Below are 23,551 nucleotides of genomic sequence, written 5' to 3'. Positions count from 1 at the left end.
TAGATCCTTAAATCTTCTGACCACGCTTATTTTTAAAAGACTTACTGTGTTTTGCTTTACGTGTATGAATGTTTTTGCCTGGTTATATGTATGTGAACCACGTGTATGGCTGCTGTCCATGAAGGCCTGAAGAGGGTGCTGGATCCATCGGAACTGGGTCCAACCACAGGGTTGTGAATGGCCCTGGGTCCTGGGAATTGAATCCTGACCCTCTGGAAGGGAAGCCAGTGCTCTTAACTTCAGAGCCGTCTCACCAACCCCCTGGCCATTTAATTGTGCAGCCTTCTTATGAAGTTGTCAGGTTACCTCTGTGTTTGAATGTCTGCCAGGTACGCACGTTGTAAATATTTTCTGAGTCTGTGACACTCTTTTCACGTTCTTACCCCAGCCATTTGAAGAGCACTCAATTTTAACTCACGATTTTTTATGAAGCTCAGTGTCTCCGTTTTTCTTTTTCAAGGCTTCTTGTGTCTTTTTTAAGTTGTAAATTGTAAGGACTTTCTTATTTTCTTCCGGAAAGTGGCATGTTTTTTGAAGGCATACGATAAATGTTGAGATTGATAGATATCCAATTGTCTTGGGTCCATATGTTGGGAAAATTGTATCTTCCCCTTTGAGTTACCTTGGTGCCGTTGTTGCAGATCTAGTGAGTACGTGGGAATGGGTGGACATCTCCCCTGGAGCTGTGTGTCTTTCTCTATACTAAGGCTGGCTCACTACAAGGTGATATAAATCCTGAAACCTTAAAATTAAAATTTAAAATTCTTTTTAGGAATTTTTTTTTCTTTTTAGGAATTTTAAAGCTGTTTTAGATCCTTTGTGCTTCCCTCCAAGTCCTAAAATCAGCTTGAATTTAGAACCCACTTGGCATTATGGTGAGTGTTCTGATCAGTTTAGGAAGAACGTACAGCCTAACAGAGCAGAGTCTTACAACCTTGACCATGGTCATGGTATGCCTTTGCATTGACTTAGATCTCCCTCCATTAATCTCAAGGGCACTTTAATCCTCCATGCACAAGTCTTACATATGCAACACAAACTGTTAAGTGAATCTAATCATCCTATGTGTTTTCATTTTATTATAAATGATAGAGATATGTTGATTTTTACATTTTTTTACCCTGATTGTTGGCCTACTAAATTCACTTAATATTTTGAGCAGATTTTTAAAGGCAGATCCCATAGGATTTCTCACACCTACAATCATGCTTTTTGTAGGCAGCTTTTCTTCTCCCTTTCCAAGCCCTTGTGTTTTGTATTTCTTTTTGTTGCACTGGCTAGGCCCTCTAATGCACCATTAAGTAAGCAGTGGGAACATGTTCACGCCTTGTTCCTGAGAGAGAGAGAGAGAGAGAGAGAGAGAGAGAGAGAGAGAGAGAGAGAGCACCCAGCCCTTTCAAGTGTGGCATTCGCTGTTGGTTGTTTTTATAGATGTCATTAATCAGGTTGAGGAAGTTCTTCCTCAGTCTGAAAAGGCTTCCTGAGCTTTGTCTTATCATGAGTGCCTGTTTGGATCTTGTTAAACAGCTCTTCTAACTGTACAGACCCCCTCCACTCCCAACGGGTAACTAACTGCACTGACGCATAGCAGAAGAGGAACGAACTCTGCGTCAGCCACAGACTTTCAGCTCACCCCCGACTTGTGATCATGGAGCCCTACAGCTCCCCTCTTTGCAGCTTCTTCTTCGTCAGCCACAGACTTTCAGCTCACCCCCGACTTGTGATCATGGAGCCCTACAGCTCCCCTCTTTGCAGCTTCTTCTTCGCTAACGCTTTCCCTCCTGATGTTTGCCCATCTTTACCTCAGCAGAGTTCAGTAGCAGACTCAGGGAGATCATCAGACTTCTCTTGGCTTCTTTGTCTTTGTTAGGTGTCTGGAAAGTGCCTCCAGGCAAGAAACACAGACTCATTATAGGTGTCTTGTTGCTCCTAAAGGGTCACAGCTGCCCAGCACCACCGTCACATCTGTACCTATGTCTATACGATACATATCTGTATCCTATAATAACTATACAGCTAAATATACACATATGGCAATGTTTATAAATAACAAATACACATACTTTAACATATGTTGAAACAGTCTTGGATCTCGTATTATCATGTGGCTGAACGCCAAAGCCACCTGTACGGTAAGAAGTGGAAACTAAAGGTTCATTTAATGCACTGGTTTTCCTGGCCCTATTGGACCTTCTGTCTTGGATGATGGTGTTTTGGGGAGAATGAACTTGGTACCAACAGCCTGTGATACAGGCACTGCAGAGTGTCTATTCCTTATTGGTAAACTAGGGAGGGGTATGTCAAAGGTTTAGATCACTATGGTGGCTAATGTGGGTTGTCAACTTGACATGCCTGGACAGACAGAACGTCCTCTGTTGAGGAGTTTCCTCCACCAGATTGGCCTGTGGCCATGTGTGTGTGGGGTCATTTTCCTGATTGATGATTTATGTGAAGGGCCCCGGCTCCCTGACGGTGGTGCCATCTCTGGGAAGGTGGGCCTGTGTAAGAATGGCAGCTGAGCACTGCAGAGCTAACAAGCCAATAAGCACCAGTCCTCTGTGGGCTCTGCTTCAAGCTCCCGTCTTGAGTTCCTGCCTTGCTTCCCTTGATGACAGACCAGTCTTTAAGGAAAATAAACCGTTTCCTCCACAAGTAGCTTTCTTTCATGGTCTGTAAGACTTGGGGGCCTTCAATGATGCCATCACAAGTGCCTGCAGAAGGGGAGATCTAGGATTGCGTCTTGGCCTCAGTGTCTTCTGACCTTTTCTTGCTGACCCCCTAGTAGTTCTATATACCTGTGTGCAGTTCTAGCTCAGCCCATAGAATCTTCTGCCTAGAGCAGTGGTTTTCAACCCCTCTGGGGGTTTGAGCCACCCTTTCACATGGGCCGCTTAGGAAACAGAAAACACAGATATTTAAATTATGATTCACAATGGTAGCAACGTTACAGTTGTGAAGTAGAAACAAAAATAACTTTATGGCCAGGAGTCGCCACAACATGAGAAACTAATAAAAGCTCACAGCATCAGGAAGGTTGAGAACTACTGGTCTAGAGGTGCGTCCCAGAAGCTGTGCAGATAGAGGAAGCTCAGAGAGCCCGGCGATCCCTTCCCTTGCTGGTCATACTGCCCTCAGAAAGGGGGGGTAAGTCCGCACTGACACCCCTTCCTGATGAGACAACGTCTTCACTGCTGCTTTGTGACCTTTAGGAAAGCAACCCCAAGAAGGAGGCTATATTTAGAATCCGTTACACATTTTTTTTCTTTCATAAAGGATCATCAGGACTAATTCTATGTCAAGTCGCATCTAGGTTTCTGTCAACCAGCATGGCCCGGGTGCTTCACTGCACCAGGCCTCAGCTCAGCAGCCCCTGGCTGCTCTCCTCACCACGCACACAGTCTCTCTTATTCTCCTGGGTGTTTAATACTTGCCTCCTGAGTAGATTTCTTCTGATGGTGGAAGAGATGTCCAAAATGCCTACAACCAGGACTATGTAACCCCCTCTCTCCTGTGCACCTCCCACCCTTCCTCCGTGCACCCCCTCCTCTCTGTTTGTGGTGCATAACTGTCCTCTCCCAAAGCTAATCTGTTGTTTTCACCTTAGGTCCCATTCCCCCTTTCCCGTCTCAATTACACGCTCTAATTTTTCTCTTCTGCACCAACAATCCTTCTTTTTCTACTGAATCATGCTCATTAGCATACAGATGTATTGAAAACAGCTCTTATCTTTTTATAAAGGCGCGTTCCCTCCAGTTTTCTTCAGCCTACTATCCCACCCCTGTTACTCGGAAACTTTTTACCTACTGTTACCACCCCTCTAGTTCTCTTTGACTGTGCAGATCCAAAGCTGTCCGTTCGTTCCCAGTTCCACATTCTACTGACTCTATCAACAGCACACAACTCTTGTCTGACGCCATGCCTTTTGGCACAGATTTCATCCAACTTCAGAAGCTCCATGTCCTTGCTTATGCTGCCTAGTGTCTGTCTGTCTGTCTGTCTGTCTGTCTGTCTGTCTGTCTCTCTCTCTCTCTCTCTCTCTCTCTCTCTCTCCTTTTCCCTTTCTTTCTTCTCTTCCTGGACCCTGGCATTAGCGTAACTTGGAGCATAAGAAGCAAGTGCATTTTCTCACTTTCCAAGCTCAGGTTCAAGGGTTGTACCTCAGGACCATCTATTTCTGTGGTTCCCAACTGAAGGTGACCTTGAGAATGGCTGGAGACAATTTGGGTTGTGACAACTGGGGGTAGGCGCTACTGGTATCTTGCAGGAGAGGGATGCTGGGCACTCTAAAATTCATAGGACAGTCTTCCACAACAGAAAAGCTTCCAGGCCAAAGGCCATCTTTGCTGATGAGAAACCCACTGTACCTAGCCCCGCCTTTGCCTCTGTGCCTAACCCCTCCCCTTTCTCTGTACCTAGCCCCGCCTCTTCCACTGTTCCTAGCCCCGCCTTTCCCTCTGTGCCTAGCCCCGCCTCTCCCACTGTTCCTAGCCCCGCCTCTCCCACTGTTCCTAGCCCTGCCTCTCCCACTGTACCTAGCCCTGCCTCTCTCCCACTGTGCCTTACCCCACCTCTCTGACTCATATATGCACAACACACATTTTCACTGTTATTTCAAACTTAACTTGCTCCAAACAAGCTTTGAATTCCTAGCCTCAGTGAAGGTCCCCATGAAACCTTACCAGAGACAGGCTCTAAGTGCTAAAGATTAAGTATAGATGCTGTTATCCCAGGAAGTGAGACTATGGAAGTAGGGATCTGAAACAAAGTAACAAATTATCAAGTTGGCCACAGCTTCCTGAACACAGACACAGCCTATCCCTGGGCCATGTGGCTGGCTGGCCTTCAGAAGGAAGAAGGCAGAGCGATTCACTCCTGGCTGCATCCTGGCTTGCATCTCTGATGCTCGCACTGCTTTGTTGAGGCGATACTTTATTTCCAGGGGGCTGTCTGGCTCTCTGGGGCCTTTTTTGTAGTTTATGGGAAACCTGCTCCATTCAGTGGTGCATAGCAACCCCAGGAAGTAAAATGAACTGGTTCTTCTAGTAGCCTCTCCAGTGGAGATTGGAAGGTGAGGAGAATGTGGCCAGGTCATAGCAGGGGCACTTAGAAACTTCCAGGCTTTACATTCAGATGGGAGAGAAATTGTCTCTGATTCTAGTCTAGCACATAATGTTAGCACCTGACAGTCATGGAGACAGAAAGCTCAAGGGACATTATTGAAACCCTTCTCTCATATTCCACTCCATTCCCTCTGAAAAAGCCAATTTCAAGATCCTCTAAGCCTGCTCTGTCATCCAAGTGAGCCCTGCTTAGGATGAAGGCTCTCTCAGTCCCCTGCATTCCAGGTATTGTTGCAATCTTTAAAAAACCCCCAGAGCAGAGTTGTTGAGACAGCAGCTCTGTGGTTAAAAGTGCTTGCCACCAGACCTGATGACCTCTGCCTGACTTGGGGAGCCAATTAAAAATTGTCCTCTGACCTCCACACAGGCACCACAGCTTACATGTTTGACTCCCACACACGAAGCTGACAGAGAAGAAGTAAAATAATTTCAAAAGTTAAAAAGGAACAAAACAGAGCAGGGCAATCCATGCCTGTAACCCCAGTGCTAGGGAGGTTGAAACAGGAGAGTTGCTGTGACTTAAGGACTGGCCTGGGCTCCAGTGTAAAATCACTCCAAACAACAACAAAAGCCAACAAGCAAACAACACTCTCCGAACAACAACCATTCTATGTTGACCACATGTCCTTCCTGCTGCATTCTTCCTCCCAGCCTAAGGGCCCACGCAGTCTGCCCACCATGATCTTCTTTGCTATTTCTTCTTGTTCACCATGACCTTTTGTTTCCTAAGGTCTTTCTTGTGTTAACCTGCATGTTTATTCATAAACTGTTCTCTTGTCCATTGATCTCGGTTTCAGGTTTCTGATTCCCATGATCCCTCTGCAGAGAGGCCCTTCCTGTCTGAAAGCCCATTCTAGTACTGGACTCACATTCTGGGTTTATTTCTTTATTGTCTGTGCCTCCCATCGAACCCGAGCTCCCTAAGATCCGAAGCCGTGTGTCACTGGTCACCCAGTGCTAGGACAAGGCTGATCCAAAGCCAAGGCGGATCAAACTTTGGTTGAATGCTTGAGTGCCTTTTGACCCCTAGCAACTGAGGACTCATGTGGAAAATGCTGACTTCTCATCTCAACAACTTTTTCTCCGATTCCTTGGTGGTTCCAAGGCCTGCTTTAATCACGTCAGGTAGGTGGAGGACCCGGTAGTCCTGTCATAGACAACTCTGAATTTGTGAATTGGGATGTTATGCAAATTGAACCACTTTTCTAGACCATCGACCTCATTATAATAAAGGATGAATCAGGACAAGGACGCGCCTAGGAAACAAGGATTCAAGAGCAGGAAGGAGGAAGTGGAAGACAGAGGTGGGGGGAGGGCAGTGAAACTGAGCAGGAAAGATGACGGGAATCTCTGGGACTCTGCTAGGAAACGTTCACGCAGTAGGCTCACTGTGAGGTTTTAGCTGCAGCGACCACCGAACCACTGTGCTTGACGTTCTGTGGCAGAGCTTCGCATTTATTTTTTTTTTCCGCCAATGGAGCATCAGTGCAGAAGAGAAGCCGGGGGATGGAGTTTCTGGGATGGAGGGACCAGCGTACACTGGGTGGAGTTTAAGGTGGGAAGAAGTACTGTGTAATAGAACTCGTTGTTCATGGAAGAAAAGGCAGGGTAGGAATCTGGAGGAGAGGAGAGAACAAACACTTATTTTTTTTTCCTGAAAGGAATGCCGGGGTCTGAATCTGGAGGAGGAATTTAACTAGCTGTATCCCCGGGATCTTTGTAAAGGCTCTTGCCTTCCACTAGCCACAATAGAGCCAGGAGGATATGATCACTGGCTTTGATTAAAGAGGTGGGTGGTGTGGGCGGCAGGCTACACGAGCCGCGGTGGTGCGAAGGGGCGGTGCCAAGGCCGTGCGAGGAACCAATCAGCGGTGACTCTGGATTCTTGGGGGCTCCTCAGAGGCTCCGCTACGCTGGAAGGACCGGAGCTTCTGGCTTCCTCCTCCCGTGCAGCCTGCATCCAGGCGCAGCGGCACTGGGGACTTCGCGCATGTTCCCGGCTCAGGCTGCCGCTTTTGCGACCCTTGCGGGAATATGTCCAGAGCCTAGAAAGTGGTCCTGAGGGGCAAAGGGCCGCTGGGTGGGTGGGGGTTCGGAAGGAAGGACCAAGGGTAGGAAACGAATTGGGCGACTTGCTTCTCCCGTTTGTCCCAATTAGCACCAAGTTGGCAGACAACCCACAAACCCACGACGCCTTTGCCCGTCCGCCCCCGTCCCCCGTCACATTCTCTGCATTTCAGAATATTCTGACTGTAAGAAAACTTCAGCTCCCCCTGGTAGGTTCAGGAGAAACAGACACTTGGCACCACCTTTCCCCAGTAACGCTGTGTGGATGAATCTCAGAGAACCTCAACTGTAGCGCTCTTACCAAACTGCACCCTTTGGAGTGCCACTGGCGTGGGGGTTGAGGGGCTAGGGTGGGCTGGGGAGAGAGGCCTCTGGGGGGAGAGGCGGGGTGGCGCGGAGGAGCGAGACGCAGGAAGATTGCCTGTGTGACTGCATCTAAAGCAGACGGGTCCAAGGAGTTCTGCCAGGGACACCACCGCCTGCATTGCGTCGGACCTGACCATCTCCAATGTGAAATTCCCGGGAAGGTCGCTCGCAACGGAGGGCCGTGCGTGGGCGGGGCTGCGGGCCACTGGGAAAGAGGAGTTGGTGGTGGTGGGCTTCTCGAGGTGGGGGGGGGAAACTGTACAGGCAAGGATGGGAACTGAATGACAACCCCCTTCTGCCAAACCACCCCCTCATATTTTCCATCTACCTCCTCGCTCCTGCCCTCCCCCGCCCTCCCCAACCCACGCCCCGGTGGGCCAATCGCTGCTCCGCATTCCAGGCGCTTTCTCAGGTTTCTGCTGATCTTGCAGCGCCCAGAAATGGACCGAGCGGACCTGCGGCCACACGCTCCCTGCCCCACTCCAAGCTGCTGAAGGCTCGCGGCGCGCCGCGGAACGAGGTCCGTGCTGTGGTACGGAGAGTGCAGGTTACCCGAGAGCCATGTAGAGCCAGGCTTTGAGCCGCCCGCCTCCCTCGGGATCGAATCAAGGGCTCCCGTAGTGTTCGGAGGGGGCGAGAGTGAAGCTTATCGCCATTTGCTTGGGTGACTCGGGAGAAGGTGGCCTTTTTGTTTTTCCACCCCGCATCCTCCGGGACTTTCTGCCCCAGACAGAGGACAGCATCTCCTGTTTGCTTGCACCGTGCGAGAATGGGGGTAGGGTACGGACGTTTCCTCCGTAGCTGCTCGATAAAACGATCGGACTCCTGAGAGGAGAAGGACGCGAACCGCCAGGGGCCGGAGCCTCTCGCGTGCTGCTGCGGTGGTGGCGGCTGCTCGCTCCGGCTGCTGCAAAGGCGACCTGCCGCATTCAGACTCTCCGCCGTCTCAGTACCGCCTCTGCGCCAAGCCGGTCCGCCAGGTAGGAAGCTCCCTAGTTCGGGGCTGCAGAATTCGAGATAGGGGTGACAGGGTGGGGGAGGCTGAGGGTGAGGGGTTGCTGCCTAGGACCCGCAGCTCCTCCAGTATCGCTAAGCGCTTTCCCGATCTCCAGTTTAACGGAGTTGTAAACAGATCGGCTGTTGGGCGTTGGGAAAAGTGGGATGGAAGATTTCCAAACTTGGATTTCTGGGTGTCTGTTGTGTGTCTGTCTGTGAGTATGTGTTAACCCCAGTAAAAGTCCGGTGTGTTCTACAAAAGGTGGTAGTCTGTGCTCTTCGGTGTCTTTAGGTTCGTCCCATCCGAATGCTTCTGATTTTCTACCCTCGTATCACTTTTTATTTCTCCGCAGCGTCCATCGATCGCCCCGGTGGGAGCTTAGAAGGCGGCAGGCGAAGAGGGGTAGGAGGGGGGAGAGCCAAGGAGCAGCAAAGTGGGTGCCAGGCCCGGGGATCTGCTGAGTTGGCACTGCACCGGGTCCTAGGAGGGCTGCAGGAGGGGAAGGGAGCCGGGGCGAGCCCCGAAGTCATGGCAGGTGTGCGTTAAGACAATCAGATCAGGAAGAAAAACCCATTCACCAACACAAAAACAGAGCACCCCCACCTCAAAAAAAAAAAAAAAAAAGCTTCACTGGGGGCCCTTAGGCGAGAGGAGTTTCCAAATTGGGTAAAAGGCAGAGTGGAGGAGGGGAGGTGATAATTAGCAAAGTTGTAGACCTCTGAACCTTCTGGGTCTGAAGCCCCTCCCTGTGAGCGTGGGGGAGACTCACTCTCCGGTGGGGGGGCCGTTTGGGTCCCCCCCACCCCTACTCCCTCGCTCCTTTACACCCCGGGCTCTCTCCTGGCCTCCTACCCCTGCACCCTGCATCCATCATGACGGTGATGTCAGGGGAGAATGCAGACGAGGCTTCGGCCGCTCCAGGTCACCCCCAGGATGGCAGCTACCCAAGGCAGGCGGACCACGACGACCACGAATGCTGCGAGCGCGTGGTGATCAACATCTCCGGGCTGCGCTTCGAGACGCAGCTCAAGACTCTGGCCCAGTTCCCCAACACGCTGCTGGGCAACCCGAAGAAACGCATGCGCTACTTTGACCCTCTGAGGAATGAGTACTTCTTTGACCGCAACCGGCCCAGCTTCGATGCCATCCTTTATTACTACCAGTCGGGGGGGCGCCTGCGCAGGCCGGTCAACGTGCCCCTGGACATGTTCTCCGAGGAGATTAAATTTTACGAGTTGGGCGAGGAGGCCATGGAGAAGTTCCGGGAAGATGAGGGCTTCATCAAGGAAGAGGAGCGCCCCCTACCCGAGAAGGAGTACCAGCGCCAGGTGTGGCTGCTCTTTGAGTATCCGGAGAGCTCAGGACCTGCACGGGTTATTGCCATTGTATCCGTCATGGTCATCCTCATCTCCATAGTCATCTTTTGCCTGGAGACTCTCCCTGAGCTGAAGGATGACAAGGACTTCACGGGCACCATTCACCGCATCGATAACACCACAGTCATCTACACTTCTAACATCTTCACAGACCCTTTCTTCATTGTGGAAACCTTGTGTATCATCTGGTTCTCTTTTGAGCTGGTGGTGCGCTTCTTCGCCTGCCCCAGCAAGACAGACTTCTTTAAGAACATCATGAACTTCATCGACATTGTGGCCATCATCCCTTATTTCATTACCCTGGGCACAGAGATAGCTGAGCAGGAGGGGAATCAGAAGGGCGAGCAGGCCACTTCCCTGGCCATCCTCAGGGTCATCCGCTTGGTAAGGGTGTTCAGAATCTTCAAACTCTCCCGCCACTCCAAGGGCCTTCAGATCCTGGGCCAGACCCTCAAAGCTAGTATGAGGGAGTTAGGGCTGCTCATCTTTTTCCTCTTCATTGGCGTCATACTGTTTTCTAGTGCAGTGTACTTTGCGGAGGCGGAAGAAGCTGAGTCGCACTTCTCCAGTATCCCCGATGCTTTCTGGTGGGCGGTGGTGTCCATGACCACTGTGGGATACGGTGACATGTACCCTGTGACAATTGGAGGCAAGATCGTGGGCTCCTTGTGTGCCATCGCTGGTGTGCTGACAATTGCCCTGCCCGTACCTGTCATTGTGTCCAATTTCAACTATTTCTACCACCGAGAAACTGAGGGGGAAGAGCAGGCTCAGTTGCTCCATGTTAGTTCTCCTAACTTAGCCTCTGACAGTGACCTCAGCCGCCGCAGCTCCTCTACTATCAGCAAGTCTGAGTACATGGAGATCGAAGAGGACATGAACAATAGCATAGCCCACTACAGGCAGGCTAATATCAGAACTGGTAACTGCACCGCAACTGATCAAAACTGCGTTAATAAGAGCAAGCTCCTGACCGATGTTTAAAAAAAGCACCAGGCAAGCAATCAAAAGCCCCCAAACAAAACCCTTGGCGACTCCTGTCCCACTCTGTAGATACTTTACTAAAACCGTAGTCTTTGAATGCTTTATTTAACTGGCAATGCACTGTTGCATTGTGAATTTGGGGGGTGGGCAAACCTGAAGCTTTCAAGATCACATTTAAAAAACAAAACCAACCAAACAAGCAAAAAGAAAAAAAAAACCCAACAAAAAATATAAAAACTCAACCCAACCCAATAACCAACTATTTTCATTTTTATTTAAAAAATGAGAAAAGAAAGAGGATTTTCTAAAACGCTGCCCATGAAGTAGTCTGTGTGAAATAAGACTCATGCTTTCCTTGTACTGAAGTTTTTCCAATCTTTTGGCTTAAGTTGTTTTGTTTGTTTTTTTTAAACCTAAAAATCAGATGACCACTTAGGAACATAAAAATTCAAATTTGCATGGAACTCCACTGTAAAATTTTTGCAAATTGCACAGCACATGTCAGATAGTGTGCCCCGTGGAACACCATGTAACAGCCTCAGTGGTCAGTGGGGGGAAAAATGCTTTTATTTTGATCAACTGAATTGCATACAAGGCTAACAAAATCCGGACTCATTAAGAATGGTTCAGAAAGCACCTTGCAAATCTGTTACTGGTCCCAATCTGTTGGGATTTTCCATCTGCCCCGTTCTCCTAAATCCCAGTCTATTCTCTAAGAAAAGGGCAACTTGATTAAATGAGTTGTTTCATCTGTAAGGCTGCTAAGTTCTCTCAACTGCAGATGATCCAAATATAGGTTTGTTTTTTTTTTAAACCAATCCTGACCCCTGACCTTCAGAAGTGGATGATAAACCTTACCCTCCTTATTGCAAGAGCACAAGAGTTCAATGGTAAGCATGTTTGAATCCGATAACATTTATTTTATAATCGCATGCTGAGAAAGTTAGCCCAGACAATAGTGAATAAGCTTACGTTGAAATCGACTCTTCTAAATATAGTCCGTTTCATTTGCATTCACCAAAAGTGCACTCCTTCATTTATTAACTCTTTTCTTAGCAGCTAAAGTACTGTATTTAAGTACGTACCTTAGATGGGGACAGTCCCTTTTCCGAGCTCAAAGCATGTTCTCTTAGTCAGCATTATGGCCTATTTGATTAAGATATACCTTGAATTAATTAATGCATGGTTTCAGTAATAAAAAAAATTAGAAAATACTAAAAATTACAAGCCTGTGGGACGAAAGGCCCAAAGGAACACTGGGGTGGGGGTGGGGTGGGGGAAACTCCCGTCAATTTTCCTGCCTTTGCTCAGGGAAATGTCAAGCTTCTATGCAGGTATAGACAGAGAGAGGACCAATATGCCCATCCTTTAAGGGGAAACTGTGGAAAACTAAATAAATCATTCAAGGTATTTAATAGACCTAAAACCAAGCATTCTTTCTAGCTGAACATAAATACAAGCAAAACAAACAAACAAACAAACAAAAAAAAGGTGCAATATTGCATGGTTTCTTGGTGCATTCTTAGGATGTAAGTGATAACGCTGACCTCTTCATGCATCCAGAGCAGAGCCGATTTCTTTTCGCAGTCATGATTTGAAGTCTATAGAGACTTCGGCCCTCCCCCCTGAGGCTCCCTGAAGAAACTCAGCCAATTGATTTAATACTTGCTTAGTGCCTTTATCTGTACCCACAGTGAACTGCAGAAAAGTGCCTCCATAACTCAGCTGGGAAGTTATTTAACAGAAGGGAGGAAGGGTTGGGGCACAGACCTTTTTGCTTTTTGTTTTGTTTGTTTTTCCATCCTCACTGTCTCACTTCACCACTGTGAGAAGACCTCTCCACCCTCAGAGCCCCCAAAGAAGAGAGAGAGAGAGAGAGAAAGCAGGTGCTGTCTCTCTTGGCTGTCTACTGGACTTGGTCTCTTTGGCAGCCTGACTCTGGATATGAACTGAGACCCATCTTTGAAGTGGACATGAACCATAAACTGGTTCTATTCTGTTTTGTTCTGTTCTGTTTTGTTTCTTCTCGACCAGAAGCCAAGAGAAATGTTTTTGGGAATGTGGAAGGCCACTCCGGACATACAAAGCTTCCTCAGGTTCAGTGGCTCCTTCTCCCCCATCTCTCCCTGTCAGCTGTAGCACTTTGCAGATCTCTGAGAGTCTGATCTTTGGGGACATTGGTGTAAATCATGGGAACACTTATCTCACAGTGACCTGTCATAAGCCAGCCATCTTGGCCAACCTCCTCTATAGCTTTCCTATGATGCTCCTCTGATTGTCCCACTTGGAAGTCACGTCACTGGCTGAACATCTGATTGCTGCTGCCCCAGCCGCTGAATTCAGAGAATGGTGGGGACCCCATGTCCAGCTGCAAGGTCACCATGTGGCACAGGCTCTGGAGTCCAGCAGCTATCCACTGGCGGAAAGGCGTTCATTGCCTTTTTAAGGATTCTGGAGTGGGGAATCGTCACTCTGCGTTTAGCATGTGGCTGCCTACTACTGTTTGCCTTACATTCTTGCCTGGCTTCTTCTGGAATCCTCCCTTTCCCCCCCACCCAATCTTCAGACTAGAAGTGAGGCCATAGACCAAGAAACTATGAGGACATCCAGGCTATCTAGTTCGTTTGAAAGGAGATGGACATTTTCTTTCCCTGTGCAATTTTTGTGAGTCTTCAGGGTGTTCCAACACATATCCTAGAAGATGAGGTGCCAAGAACTGCCCAGCCTCTGACTATAGGGTACTATACCCTCCTGTGTGTGTTGCTCACTCTTTGAACCTTAGATCGCCACTCTGATCTTTCCTTTCTACATGGTTGCAAGTCTCCAGTTGGGAGAAAAATGCCGACATCCTCCCCCACTCTCCAGGTATATTTGAACTTTTATTTTGACTCTGAGATCTAGGACACAACAGAACTCGGTCAACAGCAATAATCCACTCAGTACTATGGGATGGATGGGTTAGAGGATGAGACACTGAGACTGACACAGTTCAACCAGCTCCTGGACACTTGACCTGCCTCCTGTAGCTGTGCCCTGGACAGGTTGACATTTCTGTGTATGTTACAAGAAAAAGTTCTGCATGTGGTGGAGTAGTCTGCCTGGGGCTGTGGGATGTGCTGTTGTTATGGATTTGGAGTGGATGGGTGATACGGATGCTGGTTATCCTTCTGTAGCTCATTGCGGTGAGCGCGATGACAGGGAGCACGGGGATGATCTGTGTAGCATAGGCATGCGACCTTTGATCAAGCTCTTACCCCCGCACTGTAATGTGCTGAAATGTCTTTGTAGACCTGAAGGTGCACTTAACTAAACTGCCTACTATGGAATGACTCATCATCTGGTCCACTTCACACCCCTGTCCCCAGGTTTTGCCCTTTCAACCCCTTCCTAGGTATTGAGCCTTGATAGCTCATGCCCAGATGCTTACCCGTTTTCTCTGGAAGGAGAAGACTTACGATACACTAATAGCCATAGCCCATCTCTTCCAACATGTAGGGCCCTAGTTCCATAGGGTGCCCTTGGAAGACATCAGGTCATCCTGTGGCTGTTAGCCATCCCAGAATCTCTGAAGTGCTTAACTCACTTCAAGTGATCTGAATCAGAGAGACCAAAGATATTAATTTTCTCTGTCCTCAGATTTCTAGAAGACAGACTATGGCCAGGAAAGGGTTCGTTTTGGTTTGGGCTTTCTCTCTCCCTTCTCCATCTGTCCACATCCCTACCTCACTCCCCCTTGAGACCTAAATTCTGAAGCTCAATGACCTCTGTTCACTGGAAGTGCAGATAAGTCCAGAGCACCAGGTCCAACATTTCTCCCACACTGTAGTCAATGGACAGTCTTTTTCTCTAACACGAAACTCTGTTGTGGGTTTAGATTCCACTGAGGTGGAACCGGGGTTGACACAGCCTTGATCTTCTCGAAACTAGAACAGAGTAAGAGTGGTGGCTAAGAAATAAATTTTCCTAAGTAGAAATGAGATTCAACCCGTAAAGGACTTTCTTCACATTGGGTGTAGTAGTTACACCTTTTTCCAATTAGAGTCTAAAAGAATCAGTTAAAAAAATAGTTTTCAACCTCATGCTTCATATATAAGAGGCCTCAAAGCACATGCTTATTTTTTTTTAAAGCAACTTTTTTAATTCCTTGTTTGGTAGGTTGGATTAAACGGAAAGTAGGAAATGAACGTTAGCAGAAGGCAGTTCCCCATTTCCTTCCAGGAATGACTTCCTCCTGGGAGTGGTGAGAATTGGTGGGTGGTAACCATCCATAGTATAAAATTGTTAGAAAGAGTATGAACTGCCAAACAACCGAGTTATCTCCCAGCCCCTTTCCAAGCAAGAGTGAAGCCTTTTGATATTTATATTCCCCCTGGGAAGGCAAGCGAACTAGAATTTGAGGAGCAGACCCAGGCTTGGTTGACGTGTTCTCTCAGGTGGTGGACTCTCACCTACGTGTGGTACAGCAGGACTTACATTTATAGCATGGGACTTCAGGGTATATGCAGACAAGTCTAGAATGACTCAGGTAACCCTTTGAGAATCGTGAACTACCTGCCACTTTTGTAAAGAAGCAAAGCAGGGACTGAATTGCTAACCAAAACTATCCCATTACCTTGGGCCACTGTGCAAACTCATTCAGGGCGTAGACATAAGATTAAAAGCTCCAGATCAAGTGGCAGCCTCTTTGCTCATCCACTCACGGGAGTGCCAGCGTGTAGGTAGAGCTTTAGGCTCTGCCGTCCTTAGTACAGCTTTGGGAAGGCTGACCCTAGTCACGGTGATTTCCATTTAGGGGTTATCAGGGAATTGGTGATATGAGACCTCCAAGGACCCAGAAGGTCCTTCCCCTAAATCAAAGAAAAAGGAATGGATAAGGAAAGAAAATAGAAGGAGAAAGCCCTTGCAGAGTAGACCGGGTCATGAGCTGTCTTTCCCCTTAAAACTCGCAGAGGTCTCCTCCTTCTTCAATGCACTGCTCGGGAGTCACTTATGGAGCAGCCATCAGTGGGTGGCACGGGCTCTGTGACATACCTCTAAGGTGAAAGACAAACTATTCCTGAGGCTGAAAGCTAAAGTCAAGAAGTACTAACCCGCAGTGCACCCTCAGGACGACAAACCATTGATGCTGATGAAGTTGTGTTTTCTTTCTTGGCTTTGCCAATCGCTTCCTCCTTGGGTTGAGGACCCTTCTCATCTCATCGCCCCTGCACTTGCCCTGCCCTAACCGTTTACCATGTTGGGTTGAGGACACCGAATGTTACGGATGGAGAACCTAAGGACGCGCATAGTTCTCATCTATGCAATTTAACTTGGTTCTGTCACTTCATGATCTGTTCATATTTAGCATCCATTAAAGATAATTTTTAAGGATCTTACCATGGACTCCCAGGACTGTTTCTTTGTGTCTCGTTTAACAGGTCATTTGTGGGGAGGGGGCTCTACTTGTACCCTATGTTTTGGGGGGGGGTCTATTTAAAGGGCACAGTGATGATTCGAGGTAGATGCCAGGAAGTGACCTCATTTCCCTTGGGCATGGTGGATGGTTGGTGCCATCTGAAGAGGTGCCCTGGGGCTTGCATTTTGATGATCAACTCACAGGTTGGATTTAGTTAGGATCCCAGACCCTTGAGATTTGGCCTGTGCAAATGGTGGGGGTGAGGATGGGGTCAGCTTTTAACGGGGCAAAGAAAAATGAGGCTGAAGAGTGTAGAACCGTTAGTTCCTTGATGAAAGTGCTTTGAATTTCAACAGTTTTTCAGCTCTGCCTTGGAAGCTTTTCAGGAAAGGAGCGCACGCGTGTGTATGTGTGTGTGTGTGTGTGTGTGTGTGTGTGTGTGTGTGTGTGTGTGTGTGTGAGAGAGAGAGAGAGGGGGGGGCTCAGAACAGTGCTCTGACATGGTACTAAATGACTTCTGAGATATACAGTTCTGTCAGTGGTGGTTTTGATGTAGAAAGAAATAAGTTTGTAGGTGCACATTACATGCAGTTTCCCACATAGTTCTTTGTGTGGCTAACATTTCTTTCTTCCCTTTCAACAAATTACTTGATGCGTTTTTCTAAAATTTAGACCTCTCTCTTTCCTTGAGAACATCACATTCTACTCCACTTTTATGTCAGAGCAAACAGGGTTCCCTGCTTCGGGACAGAGGTCTGCCGCAAGCCTAGTGCTCTGGTGATAGGGCACTGTCATGGAGTCCACTTGCACCGTGGTAGACATGGCATGGGCAATCTGGAGATGGAGCCTACTTTTGATGCAGAAGTTGCTACTAGAAGCAGAGTCTGAGGCTAGGAAGGAAGCCATCTGTGAATTTTCAGTTATGGTCAAATTATAGGTCAGTTTAAGCTGAAGGAAGGAGAGAGCTAGTTAATACCAAGGGCAATGGAGACACATGGGTCAGGAAGAGTACAACTTCCTGTAAGTTTCTCGAAGCTCAGCCTTAGAATGGTCTGGAAGTAGCGCTAAACAGGTATGGGTAGGGCCAGAGGTGGGATTGCAACTGGAAGCTGTGTTTGATCATGGAGCATTTAGAAGTTAGTCATGCTACTTTTAGGGGAGGCCACACAGAACAGTGAGAGCAGACAAGAGGATGCGATTAGGTCACAGTTCCTTTGTGACTGGTCAGGTAGCTGACTTCTGCAGTCAGTCTGATTCTAGATGTTGAGCAGGCTGGAGTGTGGAGGAAGACTAGTGCCGGCCTCAGCAAGGTGCCTGGCTACAGACCTTAGGAGGACAGGACTCAGCGTGGCTAGGCTGATCATCACCAAGCCCCATTGTGAACCTGCTGAATACTGGTCTTCAGAACACCATACCTCATTCACTCAATCAAAGTGTGGCTAGTGGCGGTGTGCACCGTTGTCTGACACACTTGGGGAAGAGAGTACTTGAGACCCGGCATGATATTGATTAATCCTACTTTTAAGGATATCAGAATATATGCATTTTAAAAAGGAATCTTAGACCTGATGAAAATAAAAACCGTTTGACAGCATTAATAACAGCCTACTAACTTCCACCAACCCCAAAGCTAAGAATGTCATCAGTAAGCATCGGGGGCCCATAGCAACGCTCTCCCAACTTGCTGTACCCATTTCTCTGATGTACCCACCAATGTATTTTAAAGTTGCCTTGATTTATGGGCTTTCTCTGTTCTGTAAAACTATAAAAACTTATGAAAATACTCCCGTGTTAGAACATGTAATTTCGGGGTAACCAAAATCTATGTTCCTGGGTCCGTGGTCACTGAAATGGCTCCCGAACAAACCACTTCTTATTCCCTTCTCCAAAAATCAACCAGCCAAGCAACCAAGCTACCAACCAAATAACAACTTGGTTTTTTAAGCCTGGGGTGCAGCTCAGGGTCATAAACCAGGAAACAAACTAAAACACACAGGCCAACATTGGTGGTAGTGTATTTGCTGTTTTGTTTCCTGAAATCAACTTTTTATTTATTTATTTATTTATTTATTTATTTATTTATTTATTTTCGGAGCTGGGGACTGAACCCAGGGCCTTGCGCTTGCTAGGCAAGCGCTCTACCACTGAGCTAAATCCCCAACGCCGAAATCAGCTTTTTAAATTTGGTAAGATTATGGATTATTTTTTTTGCACCAAAACCCTGACTAGTGTTTGTCTATCCATCTCTCTTTCGCCGTCCCACCTCCACCCCCCACACCCCGACCTGCATTTCCATCATCTCAGTGCTGGGGAACAAAGTTGGAGCCCAGCATGTGCCAGGCCAGCATTCTATCCGCGAGTCACCCCAGCACCCCCTTGATAGAGCCTCCAGATCGTCTTTTAACAATATTTTTATCTCAAATGATTTCCGTTCTGTCCTTCCCCAACACTGACTTTGTTCTAGACCTCAGAGATGCTCTACTCAGGGAAACGTTGTATTCCGGAGGTCATTTGTCCAGTGGGGGCCTGGGATGTAGTTAAACTACAGAACGAAGGTTGCTCTTCTCTTTCTTCTTCTTCTCCACCCAGCACTCCTCTCCACGCAGACCTCTAGAGTCACTGGCAGCCCCTTTGCTTAAAGTCAAAGGCGTAGACTTTTCACGTAAGGCGTTAATAGCAACATTTCAGGTCTGAGTAGTTCTCCTAACAGTTTCTAAATCACCTTCTCCTTAATTATCCCGCTCTCCCCGCCTCCCTTGTGGATTAGATAGGGCTTTGTGAGTACTGCGGTTTTACAGACTAAAGGACCTGGCCAAGGTGGCAGGGTGGACGAGTGGCCTGGGTTTATTGTGGAATTGAGACATGGTGACAGGCACAGTAGAGCATTTATTGTGTGGACTGACCATTGGGGGGAAAAAAACTTAAAAAATGTAAGGAAAGGTCAGAGGGGGATCTGGTTAATTTCTTGGTTTCCTCTGATGGCTCTCGTTTCCGAAAGGGAAACACAATTTCCTCTCTCATTGTGTGGATCCAGGGAGGTAGTAGGACCATGCGTTTTATAGGCGCTGGTGTCGGAGGTAGTAATATGTCGTTAATTGCAGTGGAGGAAGACAGCACTGCAGAGGAGATTAGGCGTAGCACGTTCCTCCCTGCAGCAGGAATACTGTGTAAGGGAAGGACTCCAGGGGAAAGAGACGCTCCAGTCACTTGCCTGGCTGGGTAATGGGGGAGTCTGAAGCTCTGGTGGGGGCACGTGTTTCTAGAGAAGCCTTCGGTACATTTTGCACATCACGCTAGGCAGTCAGCCGTCCCAAGATGCTCGGTCCCCCTTCCCAGTTCTGTCCCTCCCTTGCCTTTGGAATGAATTCTGTTTTCCATCTTCAAACCCTAAATATCAAGGGCAAACTCTGCGCTTGCAATATGTTGAGGTACCAGAAGGCATCTGATAATGATCTCAGTCAGGATTGCAAAATGTTGTCTGGTTTGATCCCCCCCCTCCCCTTCTTCCACCTGTGAGTATTGAGAAATAAAGCAAGATGTTGCTTGGAAATTTTTCTCATATGCTTGTCTGAGAGACATTTTATAAATATATAAAAAGAACTATTCTTAACTGTCCTCACTAAAAATAAAACGAGGCTCGTGAACATCTATGAGTCAATATAGTCTTTTCCCGAGTAGCATGTACTACAGAGATACTTATGAAACCGGTGCATTATAACATCACTGTGGTGGTCTAGCCCTTCCCTCTTGGAAGTGGCTGCATGTAAACCACGGAGAAGCCCCTGGAAGCTTCCCCTAAGTCATTTTCTCATATGCAGTTGAGCAAGAAGTTGAAAGAATCATACGTTCTTGAAATGTCTTTTTGGAGAATAGCACTCAGGGGATAAATTGGATTCTTTTACCTATTAATGCCTTTTAAAAATAGGTTTATGTGGAATGCCTGCGTTTGCCCATTCTCTTTGTTCAAGCACGTTCCAGGAACAGGCTGGGAAGGTCTACCGGCTGAAATTTATTATCCCTCTCCTCACATTGAAATCAAGAGATGATCAAGGAGGAGAGGCTTAAGTTGAAGATAATTGTGTTGATCTTAGGGCCAAATCCGGTTCACAATAAAAAACCTTTACGGTCAGTATAGTGAGCTGAAGCCTTGGAAATGCAAGCCACTTCTACTATTTTTAAGATGGTGATTGCTCTCCCCAACCCCAGCATCCCCTGACGTCTCACAGGAACTCAACCTGGGGTAGATTTACCATACAGTGTGTTCCCCCTCCATATTAACGAGCAAAACCAGTTCCTAATTCCAGAGAAAGTTGTGTGTATGTCAACCCTGTCAAGATGAGACGCCCACCCCTGTTTCCGAATGATTATAGGATATTAGCTTATTGTTAAAGGACATTTCTAGTGAAACGTGAATAGCTGCCTTCCAAATCCAATAGGATAAAGATTATGTCAATTGATTTATATATATATATATATATATATATATATATATATATACACACACACACACACATATACATACCCCTGGGATGGGAGATAGATCACTGGGTAGAGACTTGCCATTCAAATAAGACGCTCTGAGTTTGAATCCCGTGGGCATTGATTGGGGTTTCTTTTACTATGATGAAAATCCATGACCAAAGTGATGTGGAGAGGAAAGGCTTTGTTTGGCTTACACTTCCACATCTTAGTTTATCACTAAAGGAAGTCAGGACAGGAATTCAGCAGGGCAGCAGCCTGGAGGCAGGTCCTTGGGCTTCTCAGTTGGTTGCCGTAATTCCTAACTTTTCCAGCTGAGTTGCCATTTCATCTTCTCTGTGCTGACACCTATCCTCCAGTTCAGAAAACACGCTAGGCATATATCAACAAATGGCTGCTTTTATGTTCTATCTCAGGGAACGAATCCTTGTCGTGGCTTGTTCGGAGGGTAGTTCTCACTCTAACCAAGACAGTTCATTGGCAATTACCTCCCTCTTCGAGATCCACATGCGGAACACTTCCACACAATGAAGGTCTTTATCCATTCTGCGTAAGACCATATTGGTCCATCTCTTCACATGCATCCCTGCTCTCACGAGACTCTTCATGGCTGTTATACCAGCCCCTTAAGGAAACAAGGAGATAGAGACGAGGCCTGAACTGAACTTGAAGATGGACAAACAGGCTTCCACAGCAAGTTAGTGCATCTGCAATCAGAGGCCAGGCACTTGTCATTGCTTTCTCTTGTTTCTAGACACACATTTACCATCACTTATCTCTGTCCCTAGAAAGACACCTATCCACAGCTTCAGTTCATGCACATATAACACACATGTGACCCGTCAAATACACATGCATGCGCGCGCGCGCGCGCGCACGCACGCACACACACACACACACACACACATCTCTACTCGGCTAGCTTTCCTTGCGCCTATGGCACAGCTATCACCCTTGCTGCAGTGCAGCTCTACGTCAGCTCTCATGGAGACTTCCAGTGACAGTAATGGTTTGTCACCATGCCCTTTGGATGAGGCCAAAACAAACTTATAAAGACACCAAGACAACATTTTTTTTTTCACTTTGCAATGGGAGAATCTACCTCCTAGAGACAGAACAAAATGGCTGACTGAGGTTGGGAGCATTGTTCTTTGGGCCCTGGGTACACAGCTCAGAGACTGTGAGAAGAGTCGCTCTGCTTCTGCCCTATTTGGATAGACAGTTCTTCTGCTCTTCACGTGAGGTGAAGGGGGCAGAGTTACGCAGTGGGTCCAGGCCAGAGTGGAATCCTGAAGGGAGTGCCCTGTGGTTCTCTCTGGACACTGGAGCAGCTCCTACCCAGGCTGTTTGTTTCCTGGTGTTAGATTCAAATGGCGGATGCTTTGTTTTAGCCTGTTCAGGAAGGGATATTCCTAGATGGAACACTTAGGCTTACGTTATTGCCTTGAATGTGTAGGAATTTGGGTTTGTGGGTCAGCTGTAGACCCTTTCCCTAGCTGAAAACATTTACTTCCTGATTTACACACATAGGGAATAATAAGAACATGTGTCCTGGCCATGCTACACGGCTGAATCGCTAATGGGAGGCTCTATTAAGTTCTGGGGACAGTACTGTACTCTTGCAAGGCTGAGCAACACACCCCAAGTTTGTCTGAACGGGAGACTTGTCATTAAAATGAATGAATCCCTGTGGGACAATCTACCTGCAGTTAAACCCACTGATTTGTATGCTTGGTCCATCTAGTTTTCCCTAAGCCCTAAATTTACAAATCACGTTTGCAGTCATCTGTTCCTTTCCCCCCACCCCCCACCCCTAAAAAACTATGACGTTCCCTAGTGTCCAAGTTAGAGAGGAAGGGTAGCCAGTGTCTGGTTACATCTTTAGCAATTCAAGAAAGACTTCTATGAGGGTTATTTATTAGAACCCAGGGCTGGTCCCTTTAGTGGCAGGTAAGATAGCCTGCAGTGTTTCAGGTGCAGACAGAGTTCTGGGACACAGACCTGGGGAAATGTATTATGTGCACAGGTCTTATTGGACAGTGCTCCTGGGATGCTATTTGAGGGGAGAAAGGAGAGTAGGGGTGAGCAGAGAGGAAGCCGGCCTGCAAGCATTCAAATAGAGGCACAGCCATCCTTTTGATGACATGGGGACGAGCGTGTTCTTTCAAGAGGTCTTTATTTGGCATGTGACATGTGACAGCCAAGCCTTCATGTCTTCTCATGAACTATGTTTGTACACAGCCACTCTGGGAAGGACCATGACCTTGGGGAAAGTAGGTCTTTTGCTGTAAGTGGTTCCTGAGGCTGCCCGAGAATGTTATATAAGCGGGGAGGAACAGGGGACCAGACTGGTGCATGAAAGCAGGTCCCGTGGAGGGGTAATAAGCTTACGTGTGGCCAAAGGAAAGGCATTGTGGGAAGCACGGTGGATGAGGAGGCAGATGAACACTCTGGGTAGATCTTCTGCTTCTCATGAGCACTCGTTGACTGCAGTTTATAGATTGACTTGTTAAATGGACAAAGTGCTTCGAAGGCCCCTGGAGATGCTCCCTTCTAATGCACAGTAGGCTTCCTCCAGCCTAGCCTGAGGTCCTCTGTATGGATTGAATTCAATTATTAATCAGAGGCAATGGGTGATGCTGGCTAATGTGGCCTAATGGCACAGACTGGGTCGTCACACTCCTTTGTAATGTGTGTTCTGAACACGGGCTTGGCTGGAGTGGACACAGCCTGCTCCTTCCTGTGGCTGGACACCTCTGCGGCGTAA

The 23,551-nt window shown here is 47.6% G+C and overlaps 1 protein-coding gene across 2 annotated transcripts; it reads left to right on the top strand.

Moving 5' to 3' along the window:
• The first annotated feature begins 6,611 nt into the window (after nucleotides 1-6,611).
• On the top strand, nucleotides 6,612-16,285 carry Kcna1 (potassium voltage-gated channel subfamily A member 1). 2 transcript variants are annotated; one of them, XM_039107020.2, is made up of 2 exons: nucleotides 6,612-8,533; nucleotides 8,903-16,285. In XM_039107020.2, exon 2 carries the CDS (start codon nucleotides 9,423-9,425, stop codon nucleotides 10,908-10,910), a length of 1,488 nt encoding a protein of 495 aa, XP_038962948.1. In that variant the 5' UTR covers nucleotides 6,612-8,533; nucleotides 8,903-9,422; the 3' UTR covers nucleotides 10,911-16,285. The 2 variants fall into 2 exon arrangements, with proteins under 2 accessions (XP_038962948.1, NP_775118.1); NM_173095.3 differs by lacking the exon at nucleotides 6,612-8,533 and having other exon boundaries at nucleotides 9,389-11,134.
• Nucleotides 16,286-23,551: the final 7,266 nt, after the last annotated feature.

The sequence above is a fragment of the Rattus norvegicus genome, chromosome 4 (genome assembly GCF_036323735.1).
Source record: "Rattus norvegicus strain BN/NHsdMcwi chromosome 4, GRCr8, whole genome shotgun sequence".
Taxonomy (NCBI): Eukaryota; Metazoa; Chordata; class Mammalia; order Rodentia; family Muridae; genus Rattus; species Rattus norvegicus.
Note: the sequence above shows the minus strand (reverse complement) of the source record. Positions and strands in the feature narration are given on the sequence as shown.

Bases quoted from the DNA above. Each gene is read 5' to 3' on its own strand.
- Kcna1 (XM_039107020.2), top strand. From the start codon at position 9,423: ATGACGGTGATGTCAGGGGAGAATGCAGACGAGGCTTCGGCCGCTCCA.